Here is a 19,174-nt window from a genome sequence, read left to right as displayed (position 1 = left end):
TATATTATATATAGATGGTAAATACACTTTTATTTACAATATAATAAAAATAAACAAATTTATGATCCAAATTTATTGAAATAAAATTATAGAAACTAATATAACGTGCAAATTAATAATAATGTATGTACATATGAACAAAATAGTTAAAATTAAGCATTATTAATGGACACAAATATTAATGTTGTTACAAAAATATGTAAACGCTAAATAATCTATTACATGCTCAATCAAGTTCATTAACCTCAATTTATTTTTCATCGAAACCAAGCTTACAATCATCTCACGTATAATCAAAAGATGGAAATGCATAACTATTTTTTTCTAAATCTATCCTTCAAATATACACGGATCATATTTATGTGTGCTATACAACGTCGCAGGGCTTCTCTATTGCTAATGTCGCCGCGTATAACACAAACGATGATATCAAAACAAAAAAAACAAAAAAAAAAAAAACAAACATAAGTTAGATTGTTATATGTATACATACATAATAAATGAATAACATCATAAATATTCAACGACAAATAAATGCTTCAAGCGAACACATCGATAAATACTAATTGCATTATGAATTTACAAAACAAAAGAAAAAAAAAAACAGTTTTAGATGAGGACCTTAGTTTAGCATATGATTATAACAAAATATGTAGATGAAGAGAGAGATGAATGAGTTGGGGTTGAGATTGGGGGTATTTATACTTCATTTTCACACACTAAATAAGTAAATAAAATGAATTTAAGGAAGTCATATATTGTTTATATTAGTTAATGTATATATATAAATGCATATATACTAAAACATGTATACATATATATATTTCACCATAATTGGACGTAATTAAAATAAATGCAAATTAATTTCATAAAATAAAAAATAGACATGATTGACAACAAATCCGGTGATTGATTTTATTTGATGCAAATTCAAATAACTTATTAATAATTAATAATTGAAAGTCAAACTGTACATAAATTAAAATTAATTATAGTGATATTATTTTCATAAGTTATCAATATATAATAGATATGATACATATATATATATATATATATATATATATATATATATATATATATATATATATATATATATATATATATATATATATATATATATATATATATATATGTGTGTAAATATAAACGATTTGGATAATAAATGCATATCCGAATTTTAATAAAAACCAAAATATATGAAATATACATAATATTTTTTTTTATCTCTTTTCTTTTTTCGTATTATGGTAATAAAAATATAAATTTCATAATATATTAAACAACAAATTAATTAAATTTAAAATTTTAAACATCCAAGTCCATAAATATACTATATTTGCAAAAGGAAATAAAATAAATCCAAATTAATATGATTGATATAATCTATATCAATCGATGATATAGTTTATATATAATTATTTCCATGTATATTGATAAATTAATTTATTAATTTGAATTATTAGTTAATATATTAATTAAAATTAGAAAAAATTATATATATATATATATAAATATATATATATATATATATATATATATATATATATATATATATATATATATATATATATATATATAAATATAAATGAAAAAATTATGAAATATATATTAATTTATTAATATATTCATTTTATACATATATCCTAATTTTTTTTATTGAATGGATATTCGAATATTCTAAAATATTGAAAATTCTAAAAAAAAACAATTGTATTCCTTTATTTTAATATTTAAATATTAAAAAAAATATTTTTTTCTGAAAATTATTTGAATATTCGTAAAAAAATTGAGTATCATAGATTTTTTCAGTAAATGTATTTTGAAATACTGAAAATATAAATAAGATTTTTTATTTCGAATTTATAAAATATTAACTTTGAATAATATATATATATATATACATGTGGTAATTGTTTAAATGAGTGTATAAATGTTAAATATATAGGAAATAACTTAAATACATGCCAAAATAAAATTGACAAGTCACCAATTGAAGAATCCACCTCATCAATTGAACTCCAATTAAGCAATTTTGATAAATGACATCATCATTTGGCACATATCAATCATTGAGGGCGCATATCTTCTTTTTATATCATATATAGATTGTCTATTAAGCGGCTAAATAAGTGCAATCAAATAGTGTCTTAAACTACTTTTTTTTTTTTTTAATGTTTCACTAATTACAGAACCAATGTTGTTAATTAGCAAATCGAATCGATAATTTTTTTTGTTAAATTTATAAATCGTAAATCGTAACGAATCGTAGATCAAAGAGCTTAAATATTTTTTTATAAAAAAATAATAGAAATGGGAAGCTATAGAATTATAATTTGATGATAAAATTATAACATAAAATAGATGATGAAAATATTCAAGATTACATATCTTGTCAAATATGACATTGTTTTGACAAACTAATTGGGGTTGGTGCAATCGTTAGTTGGCAAGAAATCAACCTTTTGATTCTCAAGATCAATTCCAATCAGATAATTAATCATCTGTGAATTTCCAAAAACCAACAAATCAGTTGAATAACTTGGCAAAATAGCCAAACAAACCACTCCTTTATTCGCCTCCACAAAGATGCCCTCCGGCGACAAGACCAAGTCAACGCCCCCTCTAAAATGTGACGTTATTGTCGGAGAATTGAATTTTCCGTTTACGGGTTTTTCGTAGCATACTTCGAAGCCTCCTTCTGGATTAGCCGTAGGAGTACCATTTAGTGCTTTCTCCAATGCAAATAGGAATTTAAAATAAAATTGATCCGACAAGAACGTATATGTGCTGCCGGTGTCGATAAACATATTCCCCTCTTCCACCGTTACTGTTTTTTTGGATTTGAACGACAACTTGTTATTTCCGATACTAATTCCATCGAAAGTAACATAGTGGAATGTATCATGCTCCCTCTTCACTAAGGGTGTTGACATTACTTTAGGCCCCGAAACAACTGCGTTGCTCCCGAAATTTATCTTGCTCGACACGTTGGAATTAGGAGGCGGCAAACAATAAGAGATTTTGGCGTCGATTGAATAATATTTCTTTAACTGTCTGATTATCGAAACCGGCCCCCCACCGAGGCCGACTATCCCAGAGGATGTTCCGAGATTATCACCATAGTTGTGGTGACCACAGCCAAACGCGACTTTAGGAAACGACAAATTTTGATCGAACGTCAATGTTTCCGTCGCTAGGTCTCCGGAGGTGTAGGACCCACCGGCATAAGTTAATTCGTAATGACAGCCATCAGTTGCATTGTCGCAAGACGGATGCTCGTACCTCAACGATTGGCATTCTTGGGATTTGCACGAAACGGTGTCGTACGTTTTGCTCTTTTTGGGGTCGAAAATCGGGGTTTTTTGCTTGTAGCAATCGGAGCAAGGTGCGCACTGCGTCCACGTCAGATCGCTGCCCGTGTCGGCAATTCCTAATAAATCAATTGGTGGATTCCCCAATTGAATTTTCATGAGGTAGTAGCCCGAAACAGGGGCGAGAGATGCCTCGGGTGCTGGTGACGTCAGCGATGACGATTTCAAATCGTTTGACCGAATCGAACGATGACGTAAGAGAGAGTGACGGAGTGAGTCTGTGACACGCTGGAATCGGGTCAACGAGGGATCGTAGAAAGGGGAAAGAGGAGAATCTACATGGATCAAATCAGCAGTTATTCCACCACCAACATTATCAATTTTGTTATTCTTACTAGTAATTGTATCACTCAAAGAAATCAAACAAAATATCAAAATTAATAATAATTTTGATAATTTTGTGGGCAGCAGAAGAAATATATTATTATGCCACAAGGGTTTCACATACAATGCCATGAATTTGACCAGTGTTGATTTATGCACAGCAGCATCTTATTATACTGCAATATATATATATATATATATATATATATATATATATATATATATATATATATTTACACACACAAGAAAATCAAAATAATAAATTGGATTGCGTTGACTTGTTACGTGTTTCCATAGTTGTAAATAGGAAACATGTTCATATTAATTATAAATGCAAGATCGAGTTAATTAATTAAAATTGAGTGAATCCGATCAGATCATTCTGCTGTGTAATTTTATAAATGCAAGATCGAGTTAATTAATTAAAATAGGAAACATGTTGCATATATATATATATATATATATATATATATATATATATATGCATGATCTTTCAACTGGCTCTATTCATTAGATGTTTACAATATACGGAAAGATTTCAAAAAATCAAAATCAAAATTAATTAATTAAATATCATTATGAAGATGTATTTGACTTATATAGATAGTAAATTCATAATTGTACGTTACGTGTTTTCATATATATAGTAGTAGCAAGATAATGTATATATTACAAATAAACACAAACCCTTTCTAAATTGAATGAATCCAATCATTCTGCCATTTTAATCTGATTTGCACATATCACTCGATCTGTGATTACATATATTCAAATTCAAGGCCGGTGAATCGCATATAACTTTAAGGAGGACTTAAATGCGGATAATTGCAGTTTTGATCCCTATCTTATACATTTGTTTTGAACAACTAAAACAATATTTCCGAAATTATAATATTTCCGAAACAATATTTTTTTTCAGGATAATTATATTTTTTGTCCCTATATTATATACAAAATTGATTTAGTCTTTATATTTTTCTTGGGACGATTTTAGTCCTCGAACTAACCAATTTTTAACAATTTTGGTTTGCTGTTTGATTTTGGTGTTAAATTGGATGAAAATATCACGTGTTTTGTACGTAATAATGCTGAAAGAACATCTTTAGACCCCTTCTCTAACTATATTTTTTAATTAGCCCAAATTTTACTTTGTTGTTACAAATTTGTCCAAAAAGTGAACTTTATAATTGAATTTGTAATTTTTTTTCTCACATGCTCCTTCTTCCCAATGTCAGTCTTCTTCCTCTTCTTCTTCTTTTTGTTTTTTTTATTCAATATCTGTAAATATTCAGATAAAGACGAAAGAAATAGAGATTATTTCTTGTTCTTGCCTGGTCCAAAAAGCACAATAAAAATTGAAAAAATTATCTTTATTTTGTAAACAAAATCTGGACACCACTACAGGAGTTCTGCCATGTGCGGCGGTAATTTATTGAACCCATTGGGTGTCGGTGATGGTGGTTTCTATGTGGTTATGGCGAAGGATATGTAGTCTTCGTAAGTTGTGCGGTTACCGACGTCGCCGATTTCAAGACCGATTTCATTGTATGCGGCTATGCGCAACTAAAAACATTTTTTCTTAAATGACAATATATGTTTAATTCTCTTTTAAATATTTTTTATTTTATTTTTAATACTTTCTAAATAAATAATATTTATAAATTTTAAAACAATATAATTATCTAACAAAATTTGGTATAATCAAATTAATTATAGTGTTTTGGATTAAAAATATAAAATTAAGAAATAAATAGTATTTGTGAATAAATATAATGTAAATTGCTAAAACCCCTCATAGGGTATTTTTGTCATTCACCTCTTCAGTAGATTTATTCGAATTTTATTTTATTTGGACGAAATTGTAAGAATAATGTGGTATTGGGGCTAAATAAATAATATATGTAAAAATGGGGGTTGAAGTTCATTGTCACGTGCTCCAGACGTGTTTTTTCCATCCAAATTAACTCTAAAATTAAACGGCAGATTGAAAGTATAAGAAAATATTTATATGAGGACTAAAATCGTGACAAGAAGAATATAAGGACTAAAATCAATTTTGGTGTATAATATAGAACCACAAGTGCAATTATCCTTATTTTTGTCATTCACATTTTTAGCTGGTTTATCGAAATTAATTTTATTTGGACGAAATTGTACAAATGAAGTGATATTGGGACTAAATAAACAATATATATAAAAAGAAGGGGTAGATGTGCATTGCACGTGATTTTTTCGTCCAAACTAACAGCAGTTTCACACGGTCGACGAAAATTGTAAAAAAAAAATGGTTACTTGAGGATCAATTTCGTGTCAGGAAAAATTGAAGGATCGAACAAATGTGTATAATATATGGTCCACAACTGTAATTATCCCACTTAAATGCACATATATCCAAACCAAAAATAGTTTCGCAAATAAACATATCCCATTTTCTATTTCCAAAATACCCCTGATTATATAATTTTAAATTTAAATCATTTTCATCCATTAAAAAATATATCACGTTCACCACCTTTTACATGGACATGGGATCGTCGATGTCGTGCCCACATTTTAGCGGCATTGCCCCCTTGATAAAGAAAGCACATCCCACTAGGGTGGTCGGAGAGAGAAGCCCGTTTCAGAGAACCATAATTTTCCGGTGAGCTGCTCACCTACTTGGACTCTGCCGACGAGCTCCAACACATCTCCATTCTTTGAATTCATGTGAAGCTCCTTTGTCTTCCGTCGGGTTTCAGACGGCGAAAGATTATTTCTTTTCAAAGGTGATGGAATTGTTTTACCCCAAGGGGGAGAAAAAAGATGATCAGAATTTTAAGATTTTCAAAATTGTTATTTGGTTCTTTGAATTTGAATTATTTATAAATATGTCAAATTTAACATACATCTATGTATAAGAGGGTGTTTGTATCATTTTACCCCACAATTTACAAAAAGAACCGCGCGCGCGAGTACACGCGCAGCTCTAAGGGACTTTTTTGCCCCTGGCTTTTAATCAAAGGGGAGTTTTTGCTAATTTTTGTAACATAGAAATTTTTTAGCAATTGAGAATTACACAGGGATATTTTTGTAACATAGGAATATTTTTGTAAATTGGGGAATTTTTTGTAACATAGGAATATTTTTGTAAAAAAATATTCTTTGATTAGTTTTTGTAAGTCATTCGAAAGATTTATTGATGTGATAAGTTTCTTGCTTTGTAAATCGTTGAACATAACTGTCTATATGTGAGTTTTTTGTTTGATGTTTGCTAGAATTTGAATTGTATGTCTGTCAATTTTTCAGATTGTTTCTCCGAATGTGATTCATAAGAGGCAAATGCGCTCATGACGAGCGACATCATGTTTTCAAGAAAAAAAAGAAATTTTTGAATGTGACCGGTAAGAGGCAAATATGACGTCCATAACTTTGTTTTTTACATTTACAATTCATATGGACTTCGATCTCTCTTTATTACTCCCTCTCTCTCGAGCATGGTTCGCCGGCACAGAACAGTCGGTTGTCGCGGACACTGCCGTTCCAGTTCCATTACCACGTCGCGGTTCCGTCGCGGCCGGAACAGATTTTTTTAATTAAAATCCTAAAAAATATATTTTATTTCAAATATATTTTTAATACCAACATTACAATAAAATAATATGTTAAAATTATTAAAAATTATAAAAAAAAATATTACAACAACCTTGCATTAACATTATAAAATACATGCAATATTTATATTTATGATCTGTAGTAAAACATATTATGTGACGAATTAATTTTAAATTAAAATAATTATATTTAAGTAACAGAATATTGAAAACAAAAAAAGTTAAATAAAATTTTCATTTTATATATATATTAAAATTTTCTATATTTATTTATTATTTCTATTTTGATATTTATTTTCCATTTTTGAAGAATCATAGTCTTCAATTTTATTTGTTATTTTTTGTAAAAATAATATATGTATGATTGCTATTTTCCTTTCCTTAAATACATAAATTAAAGTCATGTTTTAGTTATTACTACTTTCTCCTATTAATAGGAAATTAGAGGGATTATAGAGATTAGTGGGGTCTCTTTTTTAATTTAAATTCTTTTTTTAAAATTTAAAAAATAATTTAAACTCTTCTTTTACCAAATATCCGTTCCCAATTTTCCCTTTTCTTTTTTTTTTTTCAAATTTTCTTCCGTCAAGGGTCTCGTTCTTACCAAAAAAAAAAATTTATTATTATTTTTCCGTTCCGGAACCGTTGCGGTGCCGTTTCCCGGCTAAGTCTCGGCCGTAACGGTGGTCCGCTGCGTCGGGGAGGGCAGAACAGTTTTGTTAGGGAATCCGGAACGGCGGGCACCGTTCCCGTTCTGGGACGGCCGTTCCGGCCGTTCCGGCGAACCCTGCTCTCGAGAAAATTTCCTTAGGTATTCTGAAAAACTCTCTTCTCGAATTGTTGGAGGTGACTGCATTAAATTATTCTTCTTGGATTGTTACGTTTTTTCATGAATGTTTATCTACATTTTTGTTTTCATGTGCTGCCATCTGGAGCGTACTTCACGGGCTGCCATCGAGTTCCCCGCATGACTGGTTACGATGGACCTGGCGATGATAGATTGGTACGTATTTAAGTTTGATTATTTTTAATGAACCATATGAGAAGTTGGCTATCAGCTTTTCTAGACCCATTAGCATGCATTATTAGTCTTTCGTCTTCCCTTATATATATCTTTTTTTCTCTTCCTTTTGATTTTTCATAGCCATTTTGTTAAACAACAAAAGGAAAAAAAAAATCATCTCTAAAGAACTTCTCTGCAATACAAGAAACTTGATAAAGATGACAATGTATGCTTTGAAATCTTCGATCTTTTTTAGTTTTTATTTCATTATATTTGGTAATTTTTCTTCTTAATCATTTTCTTCAGATGAAAGAGTTGATCATCTTAATCACTTGGACAACTGGGTCAACTCGGGGCAGAGACATGTTAATATTTCATGAAGACAATACTTAGTAGTTCTTCTCCTAGCATGATAGTAAACGAATTGCTAATCTTATATATACTAATTAATAACTCTTTTCTTGACAAGGTAGTTGAACCCATAGACATAAAGCTCAAGGTATGCCCCATATATAGGGCTATATTCTGAATAATAAAAAAATCAGGACTTTATTGTTTTTGGTTTATTTGTTCGCTCCGATCTGCAACGAAATTCAATGAGGAGAAGCCACTTTTTCGAAGAATCCTGAAACTCCTTCTATGGCACTAAAATGTGTGTGAATATTTGTACATATATTACTCTGCGCACTTATTGTGTAAATCATTATGCAAGTTCAACAAAGATGTCAACAACTTACAATATATCCCGTCCCATAATCTTCTATTTATTGAAGGTAAGATTGTGTCTTTCATATGGTTTACTGCCCCATTATATAACTGAAAATAAATTCTGAAATTTAGAGTTGATAGTAACGGTTAAAGATTAAAGATCTTAAGGCCATTATTGTTCTGCTCTGAATGTCATGCAATCAATTTGGTCGGTGTTTAAAAACATAACATTCTTCAGAAAATGACCTGCTGGTTTTGGCTTGATCTTTAACTACTTGGTTGACAATGCTAAGAAATTCAAGCAAAGATACTGGCTAAACAATATTGCTCTTGATACAAATATCGACAAGTTCGTAAATTAGATATGAATGAAGGAAGAAAAAAACTGTGAAGATCTGTGGTTTTAACAAGGCAAAAGCTGGTGATGCTGCCCAAGGCTGGAAAGAAGAAGCAAATAATATTTTTAGAGTTGTTTTTTTTCCTTTTTCGTTTCTTTTTGTTTCATTTTGCAATTTTAATGATTATCAATGATATTATCATCGTATATAGATTAACTATTCAAGTTAAGAAAATGATTTTATCTGATTTTAGTTTATTAAGTTATATACTTCTTTTATCATTTTTTGCTTTCTTAATCTATATTTATTTGTTTATGTTTACTCTAGATTTATATTTTATTGTTTTTGTGTACTCATATTCTCTCATGTTTTACTAATCTGTTGGATAGCGGTCGAACATGAGTTATACTATTCAAGGCTTGAAAAAAAATATTAGGAGATTAAATTTGTCCAAATATTTCCGATTGTAACATTTTATTCAAGTATCTTTGAAATATTTTCTCTTAAGAAAATATATAATTATCAATGCAATTATATTCCCAAAATGAATAGTGTATGTTTAACTCAATTTTATTGATAAAATAATTATATGCCTCATAATTGAAATTAGTGGGAATTTTTACTTTCGTAATAATTCTTCGATTTCGTAATTAATCTCATGCATCATCTTCTTTGTGGCTTTTGAGCTGCTATTATTGTAGCAGTTATTTTTTAAAATGTCATCCATCTCATGATCGTTTATCTACCATTACAGTCTCTTCCTAATAGTTAATTAACAATCCTTCACATTTTTCCCCCTTTCCTATTTTCTTTCTTTTTTTTTTCCAGCCCATTTTATATTGAAACGGCGTCGTCCTTTTGTTCTCCTCCAATCCCAAGACAGTTTTCTTTTCTTTTCGTTTAATTCTTGAAGCAGCTCGATTCCAAAATTCCTCCGTGTAGCCCCGTTTTATCAAATTTCTTTTCCCTTTTCTTATATCCAATTCTCGCCACTTTTACTGTGAAACGGCGTCGTATCATCATTACATCACTGTGCTCTCGTTTTCTTTTTTTCCAAAAAAATTCGCTGCCCTTCGCCGCAATCGACGACTTCTCCCCTGTAATTTTCTCTCCAGCTGTTGCACGCTGCTGCACATGCCTACAATTGCTGAGTCTGACCGTCGCCTTCCGCCGCCTCCTCGTACGCCGTCGTCGCTTCGTTCGATGACCGCCGACGCCGCTTCATTCGATGCCCACCGCCCAGGGTTCGCCGGAACGGCCGTCCCGGAACGGGAACGGTGCCCGCCGTTCCGGAATCCTTAACAAAACTGTTCTGCCCTCCCCGACGCAGCAGACCACCGTTACGGCCGAGACTTAGCCGAGAAACGGCCCCGGAACGGTTCCGGAACGGCTCCGGACCGAAAAAATAATAAAAAAAAAAAAGAAAAAAATTGGGAAGAACGAGACCCTTGACGGAAGAAAACTGAAAAAAAAAAAAAAAAAAAAAGAAAATTGAGAACGGATAATTGGTAAAAGAAGAGTGTAAATCTATATAATATATAAAAGTTGAATTGCATAGCTAATTGATTGACATTTGGCAATTTCAATTGATGACATGTCTTCAATTTCATCCCAAGTGGCGAATTGGTTGGTCGAAATAAATCATCAAAAAACATGTCATCATTTTCCAAAATTAAAGATAGTTAAATATGTTTAATTATTTTATTAATATATTTATATCCTACCATATATAAAATGCTCTAAATATATCAACTTTTTTGGAAACCCTAAATAAATTTATTTTTGAATTTAATTTTATAAATAATTTAATTTTAATTTAGTTAAATTCGATTTAAAATCTTCTCTTATTATAATTGGATGATTGGTGGTGTTACGAATTTTTTTAATTTTAATTCATAAACTTTGATTTATATTAAAACAAATATTGTAGAATAAATTATTTGATATTATACATTTTACATGAACATGACTAGAGAATATGTATTTTTTTTACTAATTTACTATTATATATTAATATTATCTGTAAAAAAAGATAGATATGTGTTTGAATTTACTATCTTGCGAAAATTGACGCCATTTGTTATGCCATGTGTAGAGTAATGTACTCCCACTTATTTATCATATTGAAAATTATACTACATGAATTTCATGTTATTATTTAAATAATTATTTTTTTCTTCACTGAAGAATCCAGTGATAATAAATTTTACGATTGATTTAACTTTTTAAATTATATACTAATTAAAATACGAATTTTATCATGATTATACTAATAAATTGAATGACCTAAGCTAAGTTTAATCAATTGATAAAAAAACGAATTGATTTTATATATTTCAAAATATAATAATTCTAAATCTTTGGTATTAAATTCATTTTTATTTAATGGCTAACATTAATAATATCAATTGTTTTGTTTAAAATGTATAATGATCGTATATACTATATATTGTATTCCACTAATAAGGATTTCATTATGACTCTAATAAATATAATTATGGAAATATCTAGATCAACACTAACCCAAAAGTATCAAAATGAGTTTGCAAATATTTATGTGCTATTTAATATTTTATTTTGATATTTATATAAATGTATTTGCTCCAACCATAGGTATTAAATCGTTGTTAATTAAATATATCTAATTGCCACATGTTATTTTCTAAATGGACACTGAGGTGGTTGGATTCATAACTCATGTTTGATATTTTATTCACCATGATTGCATAATGTATTTTTACATTTGAAAGATGAAATATCAAAATACCTCATTTCATAAATCTAATGGAATTAAATATTATTATTTTGGAGAATAAAAATGGTGGTTAAATGTTTTGATAGCTCATTTAATAATCTCACTCGAAGTGCTCTTGCCGTATATAGTTTATATTAATAATTTACCTAATGTTTGTTTCCCTCTTACATCAACCGCTTATGGTATGATTTTTGAAGGAATTTTTTTATTACGTGAAATATTCCAATAATGCTTATTATACCCTGCACACACGACATTTCTTCATGGTACTTTTTAAATACAAAAATTACCCTCAGGTGAACTTTACACGAAATATTTATTCTTCTTAAATAACACTTTCACAATTTTGTATTATTACCATGACCACCCCTGAGGGTAATTTTTAAGTTTAAAAAGTATGATAAAAGAAATGTCCCGTCTGCAAGGGTAGACTCCATATTTTTTGGGATATTATATAGAATAAAAAAGATTCCGTACAAAAATCACACCATAAGGGGGTTGTGTAAGACATAGACAAACATAAGGGGAATTTTAGTAATCACCGATAAGTGGGGGTGTTTTCTGTAATTTAGTCTAAGTTCAGGAGGATTTTCATAATTTATCTTATTAACAATGATTATTGTTCTTTTACGTCTTAATGTTTGCTTATACCCTTATAATATTTAATATAATTTTAATGTCAATTTGATAATATAATTAAATATTAATTTCTAATATATTTAATATGTGTTTCTTATGGTTCAACTACCACACATAAGAAATTTGATATAAATGTTCGAGATTGAATAGAATTATTTTTTTTATACTAAATAATAGATCATTGCAAAAACAATTGTTGCAAAATTAGAATTTTTGATTATAATTATAATTATAATTATAATTATAATTCTTTGAATTAGTATTAGTATTAATACTAGAAATAGGATTCAAATTGTAATTATGATTAATATAATATTAGGATTATAATTAATATTAGTATTAGAATTATAATTAAGATTATGATTATGCTTAGTACGATAATTATAATTAGTGACATGTATTAGTATTAGAATTATGATTAGCATTAAGTTTGGGATTAGAATTATAATTAAGATTAGAATTAGAATTAACATTAGCATTAGCATTAACATTAGTATTATTAGTATTAAAATTATTAGGCTTATGATTAGTGTTAGGAATAGGATTATGATTAGGATTAGGATTAGAACTATGATCAGTGTTATGAATAGAATTAGGAATACGATAAGGATTTGGATAATATTAGAATTACAATCATAATTAGCATTAGCATAATAATTAGCATATCTAGATTACATTAGCATCAAAATTACTATTAGGCTATTAGCATTAACATTAACAATATTAACATATTAGTATTAGTAATAGTATTAATAATAGTATTAGTAGTAATATTAGTATTAGTAATAGTATTAGTATTGGTATTAGTATTATTATTAGTATTAGTATTAGTATTAGTATTAGTATTAGTATTAGTACAAATATTAGTAGTAACATAAGTATATGTATCAATATTATTATTGGTATCAGTATCAGTATCAGTACCACAATATCTATCAGTACCAGTATCAGTATCATTATTAGTATCGGTATCAGTATCAGTATCAATATCAATATCAGTATCAGTATCAGTATCTGTATCAGTATCGGTATCGGTATCGGTATCGGTATCGATATCAGTATCAATATATGTATATGTATCATTAGCATTAGATCATTAGCAATAAAATTAGTTTTAGCATTTATATTAGTATTAGTAATAGTAAGTATTATTACTAATATTAGTATTAATATCAGGATAAGTATCCGTATCAGTATTAGTATCAATATCAGTACCAGTATCAGTACCAGTATATGTATCAGTATCGATATCAGTTTCAGTATCAATATCAGTATGAGAATCAATATTAGTATCAATTTTAGTATCAGTATCAATATCAGTATCAGTATCAGTATCAATATTAGTATTAGTATCAGTATTATTAGTATAATATTAGTATTAGTATTACTATTTTTATCGGCATCAATATCAGTATGAGTAACAATATTAGTATCAGTATTAGTATGAGTATCATAATTAGTAATAATATTCGTATTAATATTAATATTACTATGAGTATCAATATGACTATCAACATCAGTATCAGTATCAGTATCAATATCAGTATCAATGTCAGTATCAGTATCACTATCAATATCAGTATTTGAATCAATATCAGTAAGTATTAGTATTAGTATTAGTATAAGTATTAGTATTAGTATTGGTATTAGTATTAGTATTAGTATTAGTATTAGTATTAGTATTAGTATTAGTATTAGTATTAGTATTAGTATTAGTATTAGTATTAGTATTACTATTAGTATTAGTATTAGTATTAGTATTAGTATTAGTATTAGTATTAGTATTAATATTAGTATCAATATTAGTATTAGTATTAGTATCAGTATTAGTATTAGTATCAGTATTAGTATTAGTATTAGTATTAGTATTAGTATTAGTATTAGTATTAGTATTAGTATTAGTATTAGTATTAGTATTAGTAACAGTATTAGTATTAGTATCAATATAACTATTATTAGTATCAGTATTAGTATTAATATTTGTATTAGTATGAGTATTAGTATCGATATTACTATCGATATTAGTATTAGTATTAGTATTAGTATTAGTATTAGTATTAGTATTAGTATTAGTATTAGTATTAGTATTAGTATTAGTATTAGTATTAGTATTAGTATTAGTATTAGTATTAATATTAGTATTAGTGTTAGTATTGGTATTGGTATTGGTATTGGTATTGGTATTGGTATTGGTATTGGTATTGGTATTGGTATTGGTATTGGTATTGGTATTGGTATTGGTATTGGTATTGGTATTGGTATTGGTATTAGTATTTGTATTAGTATTAGTATTAGTATTAATATTAGTATTAGTATTAATATTAGTATTAGTATTAGTATTAGTATTCGCATTAGTATTAATATTCGTATTAGTATTGATATTCGTATTAGTATTAGTATTAGTGTTAATATTAGTATTAGTATTAGTATTAGTATTAGTATAAGTATTAATATTAGTGTTAGTATTAGTATTAGTGTTATAGCAATAGTATTAGGATTAATATTAGTATTAGTATTAGTATTAATATTAGTATTAGTATTAGTATTGGTATTGGTATCAGTATTGGTATTGGTATTAGTATTATTATTAGTATTAGTATTAGTATTAGTATGTGTATCGATATTGATTAGTATCAGTATTAGTATTGATATTAATTAGTATAAGTATTAGTATCAATATTAATATCAATATTGGTATCAGTATTGGTATCCATATTGGTATCGGTATTGATATCAGCATTGGTATCAATAAGGACGTATACATCTTATCTCTTTTGCAATATTTATAAGTTGTATTGTTGTTTGAGCAATTTGCATCACTAATTAAACGTCATTAGTTATAAACTTACAGGTTATTTGAATATCTATTTTGTTACTTCTCTCCTACCATGTTTGTTGTTAATTTAGTTATTTTGCAAAATATTGACATTGTGTAGTAGGTTGCATTCCTCGAAATAGAGTTATACCATATATTTTAAATGATTTCACTTAATCTTCATATCGTGTTTGCGCGCTTCACGTTTTCTTCTTTGGAATATTTAATTTAATCTCATATGTTAAAATTCTGAAATAAGAGATAAAGTTTATGGTTTTTTTTTTATTTTCTTCCATTTTGTTTACTTGAATTGCTATTGTTATAAAGAGATAGTCGTTTACATATTATTATTTTTCTCATTTTAAAACTGACATCCGTGCAACGCACGGGTGAAGAACTAGTTATTTTTTAAATTATAAAAAGAATTTAAATTAATAAAAGAGACCCCACTAATCCCTATAATCCCTCTAATTATCTATTAATAGGAGAAAGTAACAGTAACTAAAACATGACTATAATTCATGTATTTAAGGAAATTAAAATAGCAATCATACATATATAATTTTTTTTACATAAAATAACAACTAAAATTGAAGACTATGATTCTTAAAAAATGGAAAATAAATATTAAAATAGAAATAAGGGTAAATAGCACTTAACCCCCCTGTGGTTTCCACGTTGTTCACTTTATCCCCTCTGATATCAATTTAAGCACTTAACCCCTCTGTGGTTGTCAGTTTGTAGCGGCCGTCTAATAATCCGTTAAAGTTAATGGCAAGTGCATCTCACTCGCCCAAAATTGAAGTGGTTGAAGGTTTTGCAAGCTAAAATTCCTGGTAATATCCATATTGCCCCTTTTCCTTCAATAAAAACCCCTACACCAATCTCTCATTTTTCTTTTAATTAAAATAACAAAATAGATTTTTTAAATTCTATACTACATAACTTTTTAAATATTAGATTAATTACTGTTTATTACTGTTTAAATACATATATGAACCCTTTTACAGCTAATAATCATCATCTGTGAAAACAGACTTACAACTGATGCTAAATAATAAAATTATATTATATATATATATATATATATATATATATATATATATATATATATATATATATATATATATATATATATATATATATATATATATATATATATAAAAGAAATCTATTAAAAAATTAGAAAGAAAATCCCTAAAAAATCAGTTACAAATAAGGTTTAATGGTTGATTGCCTAATATAAAATACAAAACGAAAAAATTAAAAAAAAAAAAATCAGCTGACTTGCTCCCTAATCAAATTCAACTCCACCACCAAAAAAGACAGCCCCTGAAACAGCAAGTAGTAGAATGAATCCCCTGCACCGACAACAAACTCCTCGCCGCCGTCAGCAGCCGAAACGCCAGCGCTAGCTCACTCCTGTAAAGCATGTTCTTCTTCTTCTTAGTCTTCATCGCCGCCGACCCCACCACCGCCGCCACCTTCACCTCATTCTGCTCATTAATTTTACCGAGCATTTCCAGCCCAGATTCCGACAACCTCCTCTGAATCTTCTCTTCATTAGCAGTCTTCGATTCTCTTTCGGCCAAGCTCACCAAACCCTAAGAATCTAAGATGTTCGCCCAGAAAAAAAAACTCGAACAGTGGACATGAAATCTTTGGGCTTTTTCCTCTGTTTTTTGTATGTAATTTTCTGAGTTTTCTTGGAATGTTATTTTGTTGAAGGGGTCTCGAACAGTTCAAGAGGATTTGAAGGCGAGGAGAAGAAGCAATTCTGATAATTGTACTTTACTCCTAAAAATTGGTGTTATTTCTAATTTAATCCAATTAAATTTTTATTTATTTATAAAAAGAAATATAATGGGGTAGTTCAGATATTTAACATTTTCTGTTAACTTTAACGGTATATCAAACGGCCGCTACAACTTGTCAACCACAATGGGGTAAAATGACCAAATTGATATCAGAGGGGGTAAAGTGCACAACGTGGAAACCACAAGGGGGCTAAGTGCTATTTACCCTAGAAATAATAAATCAATATAGAAAATTCTAATATATATAATATTAAAATTTTATTTAACTTTTTTTGTTTTCAATATTCTGTTACTTAAATATAATTATTTTAATTTGAAATTAATTCATCACATAATATGTTTTACTACAGATAAATATAAATATGTGTTTTTTTTTTGTTTTTAATTTTTTTTTAATCTAATTTGTGTGTATATATAAGTTTTTTTATTAAAAAAAGAAAAGAATTGAATAAAGGAATTGAAAAAAAATTAAAAAAAATAAAATATAACAAATTTGTTCCGGCCCCGACGGAGCCGCGACGGAACCGCGACGTGGCAATGGAACTGGAACGGCAGTGTCCCCGACAGCCGACTGTTCTGTGCCGGCGAACCATGCCACCGCCCCTGCTGCCAACGTCATTTCCCACCGTTTTTTTTACTCCAATTGCTGGCCTCTCCACTTTCGATCACATCCGGAATTGGATTACTCCGAATTGTGGGCTCGTAATTTTTGGGTGCACATTCTTTTTTTCCAATACAGGTAACTTCAGGTGCAAGCTATGTGAAGGGAATGGCACTATAAAGTGGTCTCCGCTCTATGATCCAATTTTTATCAATCATGTGTTTGCTCATTTTTTTCTGCTCGAAAATTGTTATCCCATAGAAAAAATAAAATAATAATAATAAATAAGTGATGATGCTAAAATATAGCTCACCTAGGGTGGTGTAGAAAATGAGCTGGGAGAGCAAAGCGGATCAGTAGCTTGACAACTTGATGATCCTGAGGTACCTGCGATCATAGAACACATGAACTAAGCCGGGGGTTGATCCGGCGGAAACCCCTCCGACGCTCAAGTCAGACGTGCTGATCATAGAATTAGTCCAGAGAATACGTATTGTAGTATTGCTCAGTTAATAGGACGTACCTTATCGAATGAGTTCAAATGTGTATTTATAGCTTAGTTGAGATTGTCGGACCCAAACCTTGCTTGAAGGTGATTGGGCCTCGGTGATTGTAGTCTTCGATATTGGGCTCGTGGCCCGGTAGATAAATAATTTGTAGGCCCATTGGGTTGGGCCAATTAGGCATATCATTAAGCCCCCCACTCTCGAGTCGATGTGGGGGCCATGTTGAAATGGGTTCTCAATCGTGTCGAGAGTGAAAATGGTAGTGTTCGTTCTTTGGCATATGGCCTGATGGTGTGCGAAAATGAATTGGAGCGTGTGTCGGAGGGGCGTGAATGCGCGTTGGCGCGTAGCGCGACCAAGTTGTCGCTATGTAAGTTATTTGAGTCGTCGGTGTTGTCCCGCGACGATGTAGTGCGAATTGTCTCCTCGTGGGAGTTGTCTCGTCGCGGGGTAATATAGTTGATCGAGTTATCTCCTCGTGGGAGTTGTTTCGCGATAATGTGGTAGCACGGATCAAGTAATCTCCTCGTGGGAGTTGTCTCGTCGTGGGGTAATAGAGTTGATCGAGTTATATCCTCGTGGGAGTTGTCTCGTGAAAATGTAGTAGCACGGAGCTAGTATTCTCCTCGTGGGAGTTGTTATTTATCGACATTGTCAATGTTTTGACGCGTTGCTTGTATGTGTTTACATATAGCCTTGTGCGT

The 19,174-nt window shown here is 29.4% G+C and overlaps 1 protein-coding gene across 1 annotated transcript; it reads right to left on the bottom strand.

The window, feature by feature from the left end:
* Positions 1 to 2,420: 2,420 nt before the first annotated feature.
* Positions 2,421 to 17,982, bottom strand: LOC105967313 (aspartic proteinase CDR1). Its single transcript, XM_088820644.1, has 3 exons — positions 17,908 to 17,982; positions 16,918 to 17,150; positions 2,421 to 3,708 (listed from the first exon to the last, which is right to left on the bottom strand). The coding sequence occupies exons 1-3, from the start codon at positions 17,980 to 17,982 to the stop codon at positions 2,421 to 2,423; spliced, it is 1,596 nt and encodes a 531-aa protein (XP_088676770.1).
* Between the last annotated feature and the right edge of the window lie 1,192 nt (positions 17,983 to 19,174).

Source organism: Erythranthe guttata, chromosome 1 (genome assembly GCF_056151865.1).
Source record: "Erythranthe guttata isolate IM_541 chromosome 1, IM_541, whole genome shotgun sequence".
Taxonomy (NCBI): Eukaryota; Viridiplantae; Streptophyta; class Magnoliopsida; order Lamiales; family Phrymaceae; genus Erythranthe; species Erythranthe guttata.
The sequence above is the reverse complement of the archived record's forward strand: the minus strand, read 5'-3'. Positions and strand labels throughout refer to the sequence as shown.